The following is a 21,775-nucleotide window of genomic DNA, read 5'->3' as shown; positions in this document are numbered from 1 at the left end:
TTGTTTTTTCGGCAAGTTTTTTCGGCAACACAAACCATGGTGAGTTGAATATTTTGCCTTATAAAAACTTGACCACATGAGCGACTGATTTTTTTATATGCCACTAAAAAGTAACCAAAGTCAGTAAAATAGATATATTAGAATGTAAATATAAATATAACTAACAGTGTTCAAAGAAAAAAACTAAAAAAATCTGCGAACTGTTATCGGAATGTATACATAAGAATCAGTGTTGTAGCAAATATGAACGTCTTTCAACTACTGTACACCACCATTTCAACTGTGTTCCTCACAATAACTTTGGACGAACCTCTCCTGTAACTCCAGCGCAATATTGTAGGATAATTTCTGGCATACAAAGTGTTTATTGTTCACGTATGCAGGTTTTAATCTTCACACACATGATTTGCAAGACGGAATGTCGTTCACTGAGACTCTTTGTCCAGAAGTTGCCAAGCCATACTTGTTTTAATGCTGTATTATTTGGAATTTCCTACAAATGTTCACGAAGTTTTTTCTCAGAAACTGACTTGATTCTATGAATTTCACACACACTTGAATTTCGGTCCTGTCTTCTTTTTTTATAATGTTTTACATTTCATCGACTTCACTCCGCGATCGCAAGCATTTGATTAAAAACTTTCACTTCTGGATTTCCATTATAAAATTGTTTATTGTTCTTGAGACATTATCACTCCATAAATAAATAATAAATAGTTGTCACAACAATTTATTCAAAATAAGAATTATGCATGGAATATAGCTTGTCTATAGGATTAATTAAATTAGAGGTGAGAGTATTATGGTTCACAGAGTCCGCCATTAACATATGATCTAAGGAGTCACTTTCATCCATAGGAGTATCCGGATACATGGAATCGTGAATAGATTGGCCGTTATATAGAGATCCTTGGTTATCATATTGGTGAATAGAATTGTAATGCTGACCGTCGGACATTGGTGGTAAACCTGTAAAAATAAAACGACAAGATAAATTATTTTTTTTTACATATTTTGTACCATAAAAAGTTGAACAAGTTTAAATTAAAAAATTTAGCAATTGATTATTTTTTTTGGGCTACATCAACCTGGATTATTTTATGAAGAAATTATTTATATTTATTTTACAATTTATAATAGAATACAACAGCCAATCAAACAATTTCTTATTTTTGTGGTATATAAAGAAAATTCAAGAGAAATATAAAAGTTTCAAAAAGGTGAATGTTTGCTTTCTGATTTTTATTGAATAATTATGCCGATTTCATACAATTATCTTTAATAATTAGGTATAAAATGAATGGAATATTCTGAAATTTTTGTTATTTGAAATGAATTCCAAAAATTACTTTTTTGTTGCATTCTCTTTCTCTGATTGTGCGACGGCGAAGGTGAATCAAAATCAAGCGAGTTGATCACAATTTTGATAAATTTAGATTTATGATAATCACACAGTAGAAATTATTTTCTCTATTGAACAATATTGCATAAATTTCACGCTTTTTAAACAGGCATATTTAAACAATATAAATATTTTACATGACTGATTCTTAAATTGCGGCTTTTAATATTTTTATGTATTATGAGGAATATAGTAATAATAATAGAAAATATTTTTTGTTCATCAATTCAAAAATCATAGAAGCACAACCAATGCGTGGTAAATTTTGATCATTTGATTAGAAAAAATATTATTATTATGAGAAAAATGTCAAATTATAATATAAATTGTTATGGTCGCGTGTATCATATATCATATTATATTCATCAAATTTATTCATATCATACGTAAAAAAATTCTTATTAGAAAAAAATGCATTTTGAAAATGACGATTATTGAATTTTCTTCTGTATAAAATTACATAAACATCAGTTTAATCATGTTATTTTTTAAAGTTTTCGTTTTATGAAGAAAAAAATGCAAATTATTCCAACCATTTTTTCTTTTCCTAAAAGTCAAATTTGTATCTTGAAAATGCAACTTAGTATTTCGAAAATGCAAAGTCGAATTTTTGAGTTACCAAGTCGAATGTTTAGTTACCAAGTCGAATTCTTCAGTTACAAAGTCGAATGTTTAGTTACCAAGTCGGATTTTTGAGTTACAAAGTCGAATGTTTAGTTACTAAGTCGAATTTTTGAGTTACCAAGTCGAATGTTTAGTTACCAAGTCGAATTTTCAGGAAACAAATGAATAAGAAAAATGATGCCCCCCTGGCTCTTTTGTAAATGAGATTGTATTTTATTAAGTTAAATAAAGTTAGTGTCGTAATATAAATGAAACTTACTTGAAATGCCTTCATCACTGTCATTATTACCTCCACAGTCTGAAGAGTCGCTTTCATCATCTGACTTCCGTTTCGATGACTTTTTCGATTTTTTACCCTCACCATTATTATTATTAGTTTCTACATTTTGTTTACGAGCTATTTTCTTCACCTGAAATAACCATAGTTCAAACATGAATTTCACATAAATAAGAAACGGAACTTCAATCTGAAGTTTTTATGATTAAAATTCTGGATAATGCAAAACAAAGAGTGTCATACATATTAGATAAGATATAGAAAAGTGACTTTACAGCTCGGACTTATATTATAATTGTGTACTCACCTTTGCTCGCTGATTCTGGAACCAAACTTGGACAACTCTGACACTGAGACCCGTTTCAGCTGCAAGTGCTTCTCGAACCTAATAAAAATACAAATTTGCATTTTAACTGATATGATGAGAAACATTTTGCTAAATATAGATGAAATATTTATCAGGTTGTTCTCTCAGAAATGGATGCCAGTCGACGAATGAAAAAATGTGTTTCAGAAGTAGTAGCATGCCCTGTTTCTCTACCCTCTTTGTACTTATTTCTATATTTAAAAATCAGAATCATATCTGGCACGGACAAAAAATCAAATTAAAATTGGTAAAATTATATTTTTGAGATTTTTTTTTACCTTTCGGCACGGTTTAGGATTTAGTTCAAATGCTGCTTTAAATTTTCGTCTTTGACTTGTATTTAAAATAGTGCGAGGTCTTTTTGGTCCTTTAGAATCACGGCTGTCTCGATCATCAAAACAAAAATCACTACAATCACCTGGAAAATAGAAAACAATGTTACATTGATATTAAATGTTACTTTCGCATTAAATGTTACATTGATATCAAATGTTAAATGTTACATTGATATTAAATGCTACTTTCGCTTTAAATGTTACATTGATATCAAATGTTACTTTCGCTTTAAATGTTACATTGATATTAAATGTTACATTGATATTAAATGTTACACTGATATTAAATGTTTCAATACATTTTTTAATGATACAATAAAAGATGGTCATTTTATTCAAAAATATTTTATTTCATATCGAAACCGAAATCAAAATGTTGCAAAAGTTAGATTTGGGAATGAATCTTTTTTGTTTTTTGTCTGCAGGGAGATCATTGTTTTTTTTTCATATATATTATTCAAATTTCCAAAAGTATTTGATCGGGAGACAGCTCATGAAGAAGTAGTAGTTTTAAATGTCTCTAATGAAAATATACAAAAACTATATACAAAGGATACATAATGTAAGAAAAACATACTTTTCGGGCTCATTGGCATAATGCTGAATTCTTTTTCAAAATCTAATCTACAGAACAATTGGCCTTCTTTCACCACAAATTCATCTCCTTTCTGAAGTTGATGACCACAAGCCATACACATAAAGCATCGTAAATGATAAACATAACCAGCGGCTCTCATAACCAATTCATTTGCCGGGATAGACTGTAAACATCCGTTACATTTTGTACCAAATAATCTAAAATTATACAAAATATTGAATTAAAGAATCGGCACATATACATGTATACAAGTATATTATTTGTTGATGACAATGGAATAACAGAGCACATTATTTAATGAATGCGCCTATAATGGGGCAATATTTTTCATAATCAAGCACTTTTTCATGTACCCAAATTATTAAACTGTATGTGATAACGAAAATATTTTTTTTATTTTATATAGATTTTTGGTTTAAAATTAGATATAAGTTATATTTGTGTAAGGTACCGAATTGGATACTGGACAAAATAGAGCACCGTCTTTGTGGTTTCAGTATTTTTTTTGTTAATAATGAAATGATATATTAATTTATTCTTTACATATCATATTTGTATCAAATTGATACATTTCTATTTAACCAATTTATACTGATAAATATGTGCACATTAATGTTATATTTGTTTCGATATTTCTGAAGAAATAAGCAAAATAGTACATTTCATGAAATATAAAGCATTTCTTTTGTCACACATTTGAAGACATTATTTTAAGCAATTTTAAGCTTATTAATTCTTAAAAATCGCCCCAAATCAATATTTTCTTTGAATTTCTTCGAGCTTCTCGTCTTAAAACTGCTTTTTATCGCAAGACATTTTTTTAGTCCTGTCCTAACTGTCCTGATACCTTTTGTATTGACTAAATGTACTACAGTCAACCTGTGGTAGGTGATAGAACAAAACTTACAGGCTTAGCTAATGATCAATAAAAGAGACACATTGAATACGACTCAGTGAAAGTGGAGTATATCTAGAAACGATACATATTCAACATAAGGGTGTATAAATTTGAATATATTTTCAAAATCTTTTGTCCAACCGTCTATAAATTGTACGAAAAAAATCAGGAGAACTATTCGAATACTAGTTCGAATCGATATCCATGTACTGTGTGCCCACTTGAAGTTGTCACGTTATTCACAATTTGACACTCGTACTTTGAATTGACATAGATTTATGGTTAAACAAAGATTTGTACTCAGTGTTAAAAATCGAAGCATTGTTAGGTGATATTGTGTTAAAAATGTCATTAAGAACTTAAAGAAATGTGAATACCATTAAGAAAGGTGAATAAGTTGAGTTTATTTTGTTAAATTGTGTTTGTTTTATGTGTTTATTATTAGCTCTTTATATTGTTTTCGTGTTTTATGTTATTTTTACACTTATAAACTTGAATTGTGTTCAATAATTATGCTTTTCTAAAAATAAGCATGTCTTGCATGTGTTTATAATCTTATGTTGTGTTTTATGTTATTTATACAATAAAATTAAACATTATTTCTTTTTTTTATATGAAGTTATGCCTTTAAATATGCCCTTTGTATATAAATAACATGTGTTTCTTTCTGGTCCTCAATATAATTATGGTATATTATTATGTTATTTATTTTAGAAAATTCTAAAATAATTTTCTACATAAGATGTTTTTATAAATCATAATAGTTTAAATTTCCTGTTATTTTTTGTTATTTCACATGTAAAAGAATTGGATTAATAGCATATTTTTTAAAAAATAATTTTTACTGTTGCTGTATTTTTCAATGTATTTAAAGAAATTGTACTGCATGTAGATTTATAACGTTTGATTTAGTCAATAAATTTTTAAAAAGTAATTTTCAGAGAATTTTTCAATGTTCTAAATTTTAAATACAGTCTATCTTTAGTTAAAATTGTCTTATTTAGTTTTAATTTGTGCAAAATGCAACACTTTGATAAAGCAATGTCCTTAAAAATGTCTAATGAGTTTTTATAAACCATTTTCTTCTCTTCGACGTAATTTTTTTTATCAAAGTTTTCTTGGCGTCTTTTTGGGTGAGATTCAACATAGCGATTAACACCGGATTACTGTATGTAACCTCCAAATCGTTACATAGCTAAGAAGCATTTATGTAACCAACATATCTCTTTGTGTATATGACAAAATAGAAGTGAATTTATCAAAATCAAAGATATGATGAATTGCGTGGATTAAGCTAAATAAATAAACTAAGTAACATTTTTAAGGTATTCTTTTGTGTATTAGAAAGCAAGAAATATTTTGATATGCATATCAACGATGTCAAGTCGGAGCTCTTAATCCCGTTGATAGTGAATTGGTATTTTAAAAAATCCACTTAATTCTGTCAATCTTTACTTCTTCTGTTGATATGATATGGGGATATCGTTATGACACACTCACTGTTGAATCCAGAAATTTAAAAATGGGACATTGTTCATTAATTTGACGACGATTTCCATAATAACAGCCCATTTTAACAGATTTGCATCCATGTCATATAAACCTGCCAATGACTCTCCATGGCCAGTTGTCTCGAAATATATATTTTTGCATTTTTTTCATAAAACGACAGAAGAAGCAATCAGTTGTCCCGGAACAAAAAAATGATTTCTACGTTTGATAATTCAATGACGGAGCAAGATGGAAGGGTGATTTAGAATGAGCCCATTTTTCAGAAGCGCTGGCGTAGTTCACAATTCGAGACCCTTAATTCTGCACAAAATGTTAATACTATTATCCAAGACAGATAACAAAACCATGCAAGAGACGTTTCGACTGCATGTTTCGTCTTGTGGTAACACTTCCTAACGTATATTCAGGTCGAGTTTTCCTTACAGCGGATGACAGTTATTAAAACCGCCAGTCTTACAGTTGACTTCATCATGTAAAGCTTGACTAATTATTCTCAGATTGTATGCCAGTTTGTTTTCACTTCATCTCTGATATTTGGCCGTTTTTTCATCAGGAGATGTTCGTTTCTGTTGGTATTAGTTCGGTTGGTGGATCTAACATGGCGACAATATTGACAGAAACTCACGAGAACTGGTCAACCATTATGTTCTGGCTTTATTAAAAACCACGAGTGTTGTTCTTCATCTTTTAATAATCTCCATGCAACCTTGGAGTTTGAAGTGAGTGAAGTGAGTTACCAAGGAAGAACTGAAGAAACTCTATTTTACGACGACGTCATTTTTCGTTGATGCCAGGAATGCCAAGTTCCAGGAATAGACATTTGATTCTTTCGTCATAGAAAACAAATCTTAAAGATTTAAATATAAAAAAAAAAATCAAACTTTGAAAACATATTGTATTCTATCCAACAAGCAGTCACCGATGAAAATATCTAGTTTGAACCATTCTAGGAACGATAGTAGAATGTAGAATTATATTATATTTCCAAATTAAATGGCATTTTTCTTATGACCCAAGACATCGTAAAGCCAGCATGTTTCCATGTCATCTCTGAATATTTCAATGTTTCAAATCCTGGAACAGTTAGGTGTTATTGCCAATAGTAGTTAAACATTGACCTTATTTAATCGACTTTAGTTACCTATCCGAGCAAAAAGATAACCATTTATAATCGTATTTCTTAAAATTAAAATGGAATTATAACGCATACATCAGTTAAGATTGTTCTAGCACTACAACACTAATAATTCTAATTTATAGATAGATAATGAGTTTTCAACAATGTCTCCTTATGAGGTTCTCTTACAAAAAAAAACAAACTTGACTGGAATTGTAGATAAGTTGCAAAGGATTGCTCAGTTTCAATTAAATAACTTGTTTTCTTTAAATTAAACGCTACACATTCCAAAAAGGATGGTCTGATTAAAATAAGATCACATGCAAATCATTGTTTCGTTTTCTTTGAACAAATTTGTCCGAGATTTGTACGGTGCAGTTATTTAATTTCAGTTTATTGAGCTTTTTAATGTTTTCTGAAATGACTTTCAAACTAGACTCGTAAGGTATTTAAAATCATAAAGTAAAAGTTAAACAATACATTAAGATGAATTAAGAGTTCAGGAGAAGTCTTCGCTCGCACTGTGTCAAAATTTCACATCCATAAATTTAGTAAACCACACAAGAGTGAAAAACTTCAAACAAAAAGTGAAGAGTTTGGTTTTGAAGTCAATGTTGACAAAACAATAACCTTTTAAACCCAATGTTGTGAGCGTCATAAACTTAATCCATTAATTCTTCAACATACAAGAGCAAACGTAGTTACGCAGCAAATTTCAAGATGGCCGCCATTAAATCACCCCTTTAACTAACCATTAAGGTTATGTATGTCCGACAAGGCATATCGTAACCTTACTATCAGTTTGTTTAAGACACATATATTTTTGTATTGGAGATAACGCGGCGGCACATCATAAAAGATCAAAAGAATATAAGTAGTCTTATTCACAGCCAGGTGGAATTTATGAGATTAGAATATCCCGGATATGCATTTTATATGAATATAATGACTTCCTTTTAAGTCAAGTCCAGACTGAAGCTTCGAAAGCGTTTTCTGAAAGCATATATAATACTTTGATAAACACTTTGCGTATGAGGCCCACCAAGGAAACTCTAGATTGGCCTACCAAGGGCATAATTTTTAAGTTAAAAACTATTATATGTCTCAACGTCTATAAACTATTTGTCTAAAAAATCATAGACTGTATTATGTCTAAAACATCATGAACTATATTTTGTCTAAAAATAATAAACTATATCATATCTTAAAATTTTAAATTATATTATTTTTTGTCTCAAAGTCTATAAACTATATTACGTCTCAAAATATATGAACTATGTCGTGTCTCAACATCTAAGAACTATATTATGTCTCAAAATTTAAAAAACTATATTATGTCTATCTTTTCATTCATTCTTTAGATCATTTTGAGTGAATATCCCTTACAGAAACAAAACATAAAAATCTCTTTTAGAATTTGACACGGCTTAAGATAATGCTCTTCTAAAAAACAAAGCTCAATAGCGCATTCGATCCCTTATAATGGTTATCGAACAATTCCTAATCATTTACACAATATATTATTTGTTCTCAAAATATAATCTGAACTAACTTGACTCATGTTAGAGAAAAGCCGTTCATAAGAGCGCCTTGTACCAAGGAAAAGACAACCCCATACATGATTGACTTAACACAACAGTTCGATTAGCCATTTACCAACGTTCCCACACTGCACTGCGTAGGACAATAATGGAGCCTCTCTGAAGACATTGTACACAAAATGTTGGATAGAATAAAACCTTTGGTTAAAATCTGAAAGCCGTTAGTTGCTCGCAAGTTAATCTCTTCCGATACAACTCCTACACGACAAGAGTTCGATACGTTCCCAAAACAAATTATGCAAATGTAGTCCTCAGTTAGAATAATGGATCAATTATCCAATACCGCAGCTGTATAAAATTCAGTGCGAGCCTGGTTTATTCACTGCGAGACTACAAATGTCCGTTAATGCAGCGCCTTTTGTTTTCGAATTAATTTTGTACTAACAACGGTGTGAAGCCTGATTTTCCTCTTTGTTTTGGTATGATCTTGTCAATTTGCCATGTTTGAAATGTGTCAATATTGAAGAGTCTGGTGTCATGTCATGTGGAATGATTCAGTTTGTGTCTGACTTGAAATCTAAATAAACATATGCTAATTCCTTTGACGAATTGATCGGAGAGCTTCTGATCTGCAATCGACACGTTTTTAAGTTCGACTATCTTACATGAAAGATTCTTTTGCTGATATAGCGCAAAATATATCTCAATTCATAAGTACTTAACTGTCATTTAAAGGGTCTGTAAAGAGGTTTTCTAAACTTTTTAGGGTGTATCGGGGACACTGGTAGCATCAATTTGCACCATTCCAATTTTCATTCTGACGTGTTTGGTTCTTGCAATTCCACTAAAACTAACGCGTTTTATGACATCACTAGGGGGTAACTGCATAGATATGGTGCAAATTGATGCATTCAATGTCCCAGATACACATTAGAAGTTTAGAAAAACCTCTTTACAATCCCTTTAAAGGTTCGCCATTCGTCTAACCAATATACATTAGTCTTAGAAACGGAAATTTTTAAGCTTAAGCTAATCTGTACTAGTGTTCACAGCTCACCGTCAAAATTTGAGAAATTGCAATACCATCATAATATGTATAGAGAGGGGAGAGGGGGAGGGGGGGGGGGGGGGGTATAATGTATGAAATACTTGCAAAAACAAAAGCTTGATTTCTCATTGTTGCTTTATGCCACAGAAAAACAAAAAAATGCAGAATTAGTTTTTAAAGAGCAACTCATCAATATTCAAAAACAAGCGTGAAAATCATCAGAACGAATTAATCAGTTCTGCCTCAACTAATTTCTAAATTGTTTTAAAACGATCGTACATCTTCATCGCTCTGTCAATCAGCTTATTCAACAAAATGATTTACACCGAGTGTTCAGAAAGGCTGAAATTGGTTCCATTTTATGATCCTCACACTCGGTCCATTCTCAGAAAGTGCTGGGAACAATTAGACTTTTCTTTGGCAATTAACTTCCGGGGAACATATTGGTGACATCAAAGGCTTCTGCAGAGGTAATAGAAGCGCCATCTGCATTGAAAGCGAGGAATTTCCGAGATTTTGATGTTTCTAGATAATGATGAAACAAAAGAGCTCTACCACGTCACCTGTTTTAAAAGTTTTTTCTCCCAGCAATTAATAAAGAATTTGTAAAGGGATTGAGGTTAATTCCATTATTCCGGTCAATTTAACGACAACCTTAAAAAGTAATGAGTTTTAAAGTAGGTCGAATTATCAATATCGATCAAATTAACGGTTCTTTTACTTAATCTGTTGATATCTTTATATCTGTTATTGAATTAATATTATCAATACACAAATCTATAAGGAAGAACAATAACCATGAAAATATTTCACTAGTAAAACGATTTACGTAAATAATTTAACGTCACTATGTTTTTCGGTTGCTTTTCAAAAACTAGTGTACGAATTTAAGCAAAATAATCGCCTAATTGTAGAAAAATAAGTCTCTTACTTATTCTGAAGGTTTCAACTAAAATATTTAATATTGAGTTATTATGAGATCAAACACCAAAAATAGAAAAAAACTGTTCAATTAGCACGCTCTGTTTTTAATTTCAAAATAAATTAAGGTTAATCGAGTTTATACATAAAAGTAAATAAAGAAAAATTTCATAAATATCATCATGAGCAATTTACAATGTTTTAAATACAAAAAATATTGCACGTGGCCCCTTTAAATTATGTAGTCCTATTTATCGAGACGACATTGTCTTATAATTAATAGTAATTGAAAAAGGCAAGCCAGCTTCCTTAAGTACATTTGACAAATTTACACTGATGCAGTCAGAACTCAGCTGCATACGATTCGCCATGTTCATCAGCGCCTTCGTTATAGTGAATGCCATGAGACATAATAGATGTAAACTGAAACTAATGAAAATAAAGACAAGACGTCAGTTAACTAAATATTCATTATCATTGCTCTTTATTGATATAGTGTTTTTAATATTTCTTATAAGTACAATTAATACGAAACTCTGACAAGAAAATTAAAAATGCCTAGCTTGACAGGATTATGTTTGTCATATTTAGTTTCGTATTTCATTTATGTTGACTTTATTACTATTTCGAATGGCAGTATTTCAAATACTGTAAGTTTACAAACAGTCATAATTAGATTGGCGGGATATCATAGAATGGTTATATGACACCTTAAAGTGATACAGTCGTACCGATATTTTCATATCATTCCATAAAGCTTAGCTCTCATTAACTGCTCGTGAAAACGGTCAAGGTATTGACGAGAGCCCATATATTTGTTAGGGAGAACCAGACGTCGGCTTTTTTATAATTTCTACACTGTAAAGACGCCTTTTTACCTTTGTTACAATATAATATAAATTCTTAAGCAGTCAATTATTTTTACAGTCGGGAATAGCATGACAGAAGACCATTTATCTGCTTTTAAAACCAAACCAAAAAATGGTCGAGAAAATATTTTATGATCCCCGAGTTGTATGCTACATACTTTATACCATTGATAATCTTATGTTTAATATGACTAAGATATAGACGTACAATGTACATGCAGAAAACCACCCTGAAGGCAATTCAACACTTCAGTTTGTACAAGCTTTGAAGTAAGTCTGAATAAAACCATAGAACTATATTCAAATCCCCCATTGTAGCTAATACAAACAAGGGGTTATGGGCCATTCACACCTTTTCCTTTCAAAAATCTCATTGCCTACTTCACGTTATAATCAATGAGAGGTGATCTCCTTGGATTTGACTTCATCAATAAGCAATATCCACCCAAACAGAAACGAGTAGCCTCGATCAACCACTTCCTGTTGTTTATGCCACTTCGTTAAAGCCTTGACCTTGATATCCGAGTCTCAACTCTGTATCAGAATTCCGAAAAGGTACAGGGTCTCGACCTCTGCCCTTCTTCTTACGACCCCCTCTTTAATAATCCGGGCTTTAGGGACTAGTCGCCTTGTTCGACGTCGCCCTTTGCTCCTCACACCTGGTGAGGTAAAATATCCCCTGACGGATCACAAAAGACCGACATTACACGGTGTAAATCCGATCATAACACACTATTCTTTCCTCACACGCTAGAGAATAAATACGCTTTTCTTCCTTCTCACGGTAGAGAATGGGTATTTTTTTTTATCTTCTATGACAGAAGAATAAAGCAATTCATGCATATATGACGCCTTTCAAAAGTAAAGTTCTCTGAAATATATTCGACCATCTGTATGAACTTTATGACATATCTGGATTAAGGGCTATATATTTATGTAACAAAGTGACTTGGGACAAAGAATATATCAGTAGGGAAATATAATGACATGTCCTATTATGAAATCTAAAATAGTTGTTAAAATAGATATCAGTCAACTATGAAATCAAATCAAATTCTTTCAAACTATGCCAAATGGGAATAAATCAAACACTGAATCACCAAATTTCCTTAAACAACAAAATATAATATTAAAAATCACCACTATCCAAACTTTCATAAAAAGATCAACAAATTTTGACTTTGTGAAAAGGAATTATACATGCCATCAAAAGCATTATAAAAATCAACAAAAATGTTCATTAGTTATTAGTATCATGTGGTGTTGCTTGCATTACCGGCAAACAGCAACTCATTGATCAATATCACACGTAAATAAGTGAAAACTGTCCTACTTGAAATTTTTGTTGAATGAAATTCCTTTCATTTTTATTTCCTTCTTAATATTATGAATTTAAATACACATCAAAATATTTTTTTTCTATTTAGTTTAAGGTACACCAAGTTCGTGTTCAATTATCAGGATTTTATGGCCATGATATTATTTCCTTCCATTTTAAAAGTTCAAAAGAGGTTTATGCCAAAAAGATTGACTGGAATTAAAAAAAAATAGAATTATGAAATTTTAATTATGTGAACGAATACTTTTAATATAATTCTTTGATTAAAAGGTAACCGTAAATAGTGTCAAAATATCGTGAAATTTAACTGAACTTTCAAACCATTCTTCAACACTGGAAAATCTGGTCTTTGTCGGTCTACTTTCAATTTGATTTCGATCTTATCAGATAATGGTTAGACAGAGACGAGATTGTGGCTCTTTATTGACAAGATTAACATAATATTACCATTTTAAAATACAAGATGACAACATTTGGTGGGGAAAATTTATGAGCTTAAAGTCAATTGAAAGGATTACAGACTCAATATTGGCGTATTATTTAATTATTATTGATATAAGCGATGTAAGTCCCTGTAATTGTGATAGATCTTTTGTCACTGATATAAGCGACAGCTTTAATTGAGATGGATTTTGAAATTTAGTCTCGATCAACAAGGTTACGTATATTCCCATCTACTCTAACTGGATTGGAAATTACAGAATTAACCCATGCTAAATTTTTCACAGAAAACAAGTTAAAAGTTGCATTTTTGCAATGATCACGACTATGGACATGGATATTGTTTTCTTGACTATCAAGTAACAATTTCGCGCCTGAACGTTAAATCTGGTTGATCGAGATTTGACTACCGATTGAGAATGTAATGACGTGAAGTGTAATTTATCTAATCGATCGTTTGATTACCATCTGAACAAAAGTCTCTAACTCTCCTCCTATTGTACATCATAATCTAATCCCAGCCTTCTATAATAAATAACACACGTAATTACCAATATTATTTTAGTTGAACGTTAGTTGCGAGTAAGAAAGGGGAAGTAATTGCTTTTACGACACGTCTTGCTCGCGACTATCAATCTTGACTACAATGGTTCTAATTGACAGGTTTTGCCATTAAGGTAAAAAGGTGTTCCGGAATAATTTTGCAATCAGGACACTGAAGAGAGAGTTCTATTATAATACAAAGCTATGAATGCTCTTTGGTTTCGAGTATGGCTATATATAGCGACGTGTAAAATATTCACTATAATTTATTGCCAACACGGAAATTAAAAACGTTCTAAAACGACCCCTGATATTCAACGAAAGGTCTTCGAGTCAAATTCAACGATATGCTTATCAAAGAGATTTTACGATTGCATTAAGCAAATGGCAACACTCAAGCAGAAATAATATTTTATTTGTCAATTTCTCAACTGTCAGTTCAATAGAATTTGTATTGATTTTAAGTGCGACAACCAACAAAATGTTTGCGTTACACTTGAAACACGTTTGAAGACCTGTAAAGTTTTTGAAGGCTTTGTTTTGAAATGATTAAGTAGTTTTTAGCGTTGAATATACAATGTAAATAAGTAGAATCTAAATGAGCTCACGATAACTGACAAGGTAGATGTATCACTTACTATCAATGCTATTGATAATATGGATTGTTACAGACAGACACGACTTTCAAACTAGACTTTACAGGTATCGCAAAAAAAAAAAACAAAAAAAAAACGGCAATACCTTACTGATCTGATAGAAACACTAAATGAAATAAATTAAATGAAATTTTACGTTCTTCTCTTCTTAAATTGCAAAGCCTGTAGCAAATAGAGTTTCTGTTTATTGTCCCGTCCGAACGACTATAAGACGATTTTTCTATGTCAGCCCTCCGACTTGCATCAGAGGAAACCGGATTGAAAAATCCGGGAGATATTATCTCAACCTATGCCGGGATTGAACCTTGAACTTTTAGCGAGCAAGCGTCTAACTTACAGAGCAGCAGAACATTTGGGTCTTTTTGAGGTTATTGACAATGTTAATGACAATGTTAAGGCCTAACCTCAATGGTTCCAGCAAAGCACCTGAAAATCTGTAATGCGTACATGTTGAGTTTATAACTTTTAATATAATTCTTAATTCTAATACTTAATTGCAATCAAAGATATTGGATTAATAAAGCAATGCTTTTAAAACTGTCACTGCCACAAATTGCATAATGATAAGATGTCGCTAAACGATTTATCATGATGTTGCGGTGTAAAACGATATCAAATCTGGATACGCAAGCGCTAAGTGATGTTAAGTGATGAGTGTAATCCTGTTAGTTATCTTATTTACTTATTTGGTCAGTGATAATATATTATTGACAGTAGATAATGTTCATATTGCCCAGTAATTAGCTATATATTGACCTAGGTACGTTATATGGTAGTAAATATCGGGTACTTCACAACTGCCAAGTACTTTTACCACAATCAAACCAAATTTTCTCTGAAACGTCTTCATGTCTTCGTGAATCAACGTTGTTGATAACTTAGATAGACTTATATGAACGAACATTCTATATATATTTTTGCAAAATCAACACGCATATGCAGATTTGGGGGGGATGGGCGTGATTGTTGTTTTGATTGTCACCCGAACCATGTGATTTTGCTTTTTAAAAATACATAATGCAATCAATGTTCTACTGTTGAAGCACTGATTCTGTGGAATTAATAGCTTGAGGGCACAAATATACAAAGGGAAAAGAGAAAAGGCAACATAACCAGAGAATTGTTACGTACAAAAAGATAAAATTCAGTTCGTTTCAGAGTAACTTGGTAAAATCAAATATAAAATGCAGATACACCTATGCCCATAAAATATGAGCCTATTGAACAGGTATTTGACAAGGCAAAAGAAACTGCATATGTTTTACAGATAAAGGTAATAAATATATGCTTCATTTGAGATGTAATTCGAGCGCAAAATTTCACTTTATTAAAAACTCAACTTTCGACATCAAAAGACAAACCGAATCATGCAAGATTAACTTTTTTAATTCGGTTTAATTCATTCAATCCAGTTTTATGTAAAGAGGATACAGGCTTAACTTAACTAATTCAATGTGCATTTTGACAACACTTTCAAATCGATCCAAAACACCTTTTATTTGAAAAAAAATCTCAACAATAACTGTTTGAGTATTGAAATCCCTCAATAAATAAAAACGATCGGAGCTCGGCAGCTGCAAATGACGTTGCTTGACCATTGACGGTTAGTGGTTTCAGAGTGCTCACAATATTGACCAACTACTTAAAATTGATGTTTTGACGCCACAGAACAATGTGTATAGATCACCAAAAGCTGCCTAAATCCCTGTTTATTAGTTTTTTGGGTACAAAGACCAGGATGTGTGGTTTTCATCCCGAATATTTTCAGAAACATCAGAAAGGAAGTGACGCATGAGGAGGAATACCTCATTAACATTAGAAATAAAAATATTATTGAACTAAAAAAAGCTTATTTTTGTTACTATTTCCAGCGGTATTTTCTTTGATGTGCAAATATTATCTTATATTTTACATTTCAATATTCCTGATTTCCGGCGTTACAGACTGAAATTTTTGTTATAAAACATCGTATATGCTTACAGCCTTTTTTCCGTATCTAAATATCAAAATAGAAAACTGACCAAAACATTGCCAAAAGTGACAAATTTTGTTCAAAATGGCGCCAAAATTATCTCACTTTGGTATCTTTCAATCGTTTCTTCAACTCCTGTAAGAAATCCTCAATTTCCTTAAACTCAAAAAAAAAAAAAATAAAAAAAATAAAAACCGTTAAAAAATTTCGACATCAATCGACAATGGCTTAAAAATCTTGTAAGGAAAGCAAAATTTTATATAAAAAGATAAATTGGTCCTTCGTGGTCAGTGTTGATATAAAGATGTGATTGCCATACAACAGGCAATGAAGTGGCATCGACTCGCTGTGAATGTTCTGTTCTGTTTCTTATTTATGTCTAGAAATCTGACCTTTCTTTAAAAAATCTTTTACTTCGTTTATAAGCTAAAAGATACTTTAAAAAAACGCTGACAAAACGAATGGCAGAAAAGCATCGAGACAACAGCGAGCTTTATTTTGCACTGAATGATTCTGTTTTATGTGATCTAAGTTAAATGTAATCAGCCTTGAGATATGTGGTATCATTTTCTATTCAATAAAAGACGTTTAAGATGGTTAACGAGGCGATAGACCGCCTCTCAACGCCCCTTTCTAACCGTTTCTCAGCGGGGGAAATCAGCGAGTGTGACTGATGCACTATTAATGATGCTAGGCTATTAATAAAATAGAGACGTGAAAAGGAAAGAAGGACGAACAAGAAGTAATGAAGCAATAAACGAAATGACAAAGAAAATAAATAGAAGCAATACGAAACAAATCTAATATTCCCCTCCTTAAAGACACTTCTTATTGATTTTTGATGGTCCCTTATGTAAATGTAACACAGACATCGATCGGACAACTACAATCTAAAGTTTTGCCTTTGAAAGGGTCTTTTTGCCATATACTTAAAGATGAGAATACTAACATTTATTTTAACTAAATGGATTAAGAAAATGTAATACGACTTTAGTTGGACGAAAGTGTAAAAAATACCTCCATTATGGTGTACAAGAGATTTTTCGAAGTGTTCACTTTTTTGAAATATTGTAAAAGGTTAAGTTCGAGTTTGAGCACAATCGGTCGATATCTTATTTCGTTTAATAAAAGAGCAAAAGGTGTATTTGCAATTTGTCTAGGTCTAACCATTGAACGGTAGCAAAACACAAAAATTAAGTATCATTTGAAGAATATTGCATTGAATATTGCACTGCATTGATAAATGGAAACATTATTTTGTTCTAAATTTTAAAGCTCTTATACATACTATAAAGATCGAGGTGGGAGTTTGTTTGTGGTAAAGGCAAAGGTTTTATAAAGGTAATGATAAACCTAACTTTATCAATTTCAGTTTCAAACCTATCTATTTCATAGTACAAACAACAAATATGATAGGACTTAAACCTTATCCTTGTCTCAGTCATGTCTAAGACGGCCCTTTATGATTGATCACTGCAAACTTTAGTTTTTTTCTCCATGGGAATTTTTTTTTATCATGAACAATTGACTTCCATGTGTCTGATCAAGGAAACACATTTTAGAGTTTTTCTTTTCCAACAACTATACAACGAAACGAATTTGCATAATTGATGCAAAAAATTGCATTGCATTACACAATCCTCGAAATCGAAAATCACCGTCCTAAAATTTTGGTCTTTGTAACATTTTTTATATCGTAAACACAAAAAAAACGATATTCAAATTCAGCCATCACGACATTGGCGTTTGCTATAACCCGAATTCAAGTAACGAAAATTTTCACAATTTCTTGCATTGTTACCAATAGGCAAGTTTTTTTTTAAAGAAACAAAAAACAGTTTTAGACTAGGTGATAGTTTTTACATGCAAATTAATTTTCCATGATAGCCTCTGAACGTAGAAACGTGAATATGGGCATGGAAAAAAAATCAAGATTATCAGAAATTTTGAACCTTGGTTCGTATGCCACAATCGTCAAGACAAGTAAAGAACGTACTTAACTCTAATTTCTTCAAGTTTATCATATCATTCAGTGAATTTGTGTATTAAAACTCTATTAATTATTGATATTGAAATATGTACGGTATATAATGAGTATTTATCATAACATAATGTTACATTTTGAAAGAGGTTTCAGGGTTAATAGTGTGTCAATATCAAAAGGATTAAAGGCTTTAAGTGGTGGATATTGTAACGAGAGACACCTTATCAGCTATCACATTTTTCTTTCTCCCCAACACAATCAGAGGTTTTTGAACCAACTTGAATCTAATATACACGGTTGTTATCTTCGATTGCACTCGTTATTCAGTTGAAATAGCTAATGATATTAGAAGGGGACATGTATGAAGCATATTAAGTGAGTTAATAACACAATATCATATAAGCAGTATTTCTGAAAATTCAGATCCAGTGAAAATCACAAAATATACCCAGTCAATTAAGACTGCCTATTTCAAACTCTCAATAAAATATTTGTTCCATCCTAGGCCTGTACACTGGGGAGAATAAAAACTCTCCCAAATCAAATAAACGAAATCCAGGTTCAGATAGTACTAGTATACCATTGAAAAATACACCGAATTTCAGAACCACATCTATAAACATTAACTACTTTGCTAAGAAAATTATGCTTTCCTAGATTCTTATTAAATTTACGTAAAAGTTGGATTAATTTCAGAGAAAATTGTAAATGTTAACTTTTCTGCAATGTCAACATTTGAGGCTGTCCACTATTGCAATATTCGAAAGTAGCCAACGAAATGACAGCTAGGGGCTGTCAAAGAATTAACATTTGTCAACATAGGGCATATTTGGACAAGGGACAGACCAGAATGGCAAGTTCATCGGATTAACAACAGTATCAGTGGCAGACGATCTTAACTCTTGCACGTGGTCACAAATCTCGTACATGTTCTGATGAGTAACGCGAGATTACACAATCAATTAATCAAATGTTTAGAATTAAGATTTGCACAGAGAAAACAAAATAATCCCGTTTGGTGTTGGTGCCTGCCAGTAGCGCGTGGTAACCGTCAAGTTTGACAGTGGTTACATTTGATTGATGCTCTTTTGACTGCTGTGACAAATTCGAATATGTGGGTTCCTTTATTTTCGGGACTCTTTAGAAATGTCATTAGTGACGGTTAACATATAGGGGTGCTCGTTTGCCGCTGAAGCAAATACGATTCAATATTTGTACACCAAATAGTAATCTAGATAATATTTAAGCTAAATTTAGTGTTTGTGGCAGAATTTCTATAATTTTCGGTTCATTCCAAAGGTGAAAACTTCCAGTATGAAATAAAAGAAATATCATTCCACATTTTGGACGATTTAAAAAGTCTTCGAGAATTAAATAGAAAAAAAAATTAAATAGATATGCAAAAAATATATTTAAAATTCCACTAACGATTTCATAAAAGTAACATTTGTACGGTAGCCTCAGGAAAAGAATTAAGAAATTAATCTTCTTTCTTGGAGAGTAGAATTTCGATAATTCAAATATTTCGTTAAGATATTTGTTAGGTTGAAATCAAAGCAACTGACCGCTATATCAATAATTCCTGAATAATTTCGTTTACAAATTAGTTTCCGGGATTCGTCTATGTTGATTTTAATATTGCCATTCATCGTTCTCTCGGGGCTAATTTCTACCATTACGTCACAGCTCGCGACTCGAGAGCAGAGGTTGCAGTGACAAGAAGGCGGTGAGAAGAAACGAAGCAATAAATCAAGACTTGCTAAACGGATAATTGAATGTTGGGGGGCAAATGAAGGCAATAATGGTGTTTGTTCTATTAAGATATTTACAAGTCTCTACAATAAGTTCAACTCCCTAGTGAGTAATTGAACATAAAATTAAACATATGTCTTCATCAGATTTTATTTGTCACAGTTCTACGTTAAGTAGCATCATTTATCTAGTTGGCTCATAGCAATAAAACTCGCTGTTTTAATATTGCGTTTTCCGTTTAGGTACAAAAAAAGAAACATTACCAGTTTTTAGTAAACCACCTTATTGCGTTTTATCCAATAAAAAGAATTTCGGAATTATTTTTGTCGCATTTATTCGATTGTTTTCAAACCAATATTTATGTGTGGAGTTATTTATTTGAATGTATCCAACTGTTTTATGGGCCAATTTCAAATAATCGTCATTGTTCCAAGACACAATGGAGAAATTCCACTTTCAATTGCAGAAGCTCTTCATCTTAGAGATAATTTTGTGGCTATGTCTAATTTATCGCTTTCAGCGACCTTCATTCATATTTTTCAATTTGTCATACTAATATTGTAGCACCATAAAGTATCATAAAGAAATGCACAATATTGAAGCATAAACTACGAGACTAAAGGAATTCTGTAATATCGTTACAATTTCTCTTTCAAAATTCTCAAATTAACAGTTCCAGCTGATATTCCAGTAAAATTTGATATACTAACAAACCGCAAAGGCGGTTGGAGAATATCGTTAACTTGATGTTAAATGATCTGTTAAATTGTCATAAATTGTATCTTGGATAATGAGTAAATAAAATCATACTTACTTATCATAATCTGCTCTGCAATATAATTTTCTGTCTCTGACAAAACACGAACCACTTAAAGGCAGTTGACACATTGCACAATTTAAACAGGTTTCATGCCAAGAATTGTCCATGACTTTTAAAAGAAATTTATCTTCGATTGACATTTGACATCCCGTACATACTTCTTTGTGGAGTGCTTGAGTCGGCATATTTCCTGAAATAATAACGAAAAACTAAAATTTAATATTGAATTTATTGTTGAACAAATTGCAAACCTGCATCTGATTTTTAGGTTTCAGGCAATAATGTCGTTGAAATTACGTTTACTAATTTACCAGTTCCTTACGTTATGGTCTTTGTATGTGTAGTGGCATCAAAGACTAGTTCTAACCTTCTAGAAAAGCACAGGCTTTCTGATCAGGCAACAGAAACGAAATGTTAATTAAATACGATTGAAGATCACTAAGGAAATGCAAATTTAATAAAAATCAAACGGTCCTGTTGTGCTTGAAATAAAAAAAAAAGTTTGTTTTGACGACGGAAAACTGTCATTGCATCAAGTATTGCCGGATGACAATCGTATTATTATAGGAAAAGATGATGATATTTAACTGATCCTTGCCTGATGATGATGCTTGGAAGCCTTCCTTTACGTTGAAAATAATTTTTGACTTTTAAAGTATCAAACTTTTGAATGAGAATATCTTTGAATGAGCATCGACATGCGGATTTTTGACATTTTCGGTATATTTCAAACAGTTTCAATTGTTTTCACTTTTTGAG

General features: G+C 31.5%; 1 protein-coding gene across 1 annotated transcript; it reads right to left on the bottom strand.

Moving 5' to 3' along the window:
- Positions 1-2,382: 2,382 nt before the first annotated feature.
- Positions 2,383-21,195, bottom strand: LOTGIDRAFT_62489 (hypothetical protein; the record flags this gene model as incomplete). Its single annotated transcript, XM_009046701.1, has 5 exons — positions 2,383-2,436; positions 2,611-2,688; positions 2,949-3,088; positions 3,583-3,800; positions 21,011-21,195. Coding segments are annotated over 5 exons (675 nt in total), but the record flags the coding sequence as incomplete, so codon positions are not given.
- Positions 21,196-21,775: the final 580 nt, after the last annotated feature.

This window comes from Lottia gigantea (assembly GCF_000327385.1).
Source record: "Lottia gigantea unplaced genomic scaffold LOTGIsca_105, whole genome shotgun sequence".
Classification (NCBI taxonomy): domain Eukaryota; kingdom Metazoa; phylum Mollusca; class Gastropoda; family Lottiidae; genus Lottia; species Lottia gigantea.
Note: the sequence above shows the minus strand (reverse complement) of the source record. Positions and strands in the feature narration are given on the sequence as shown.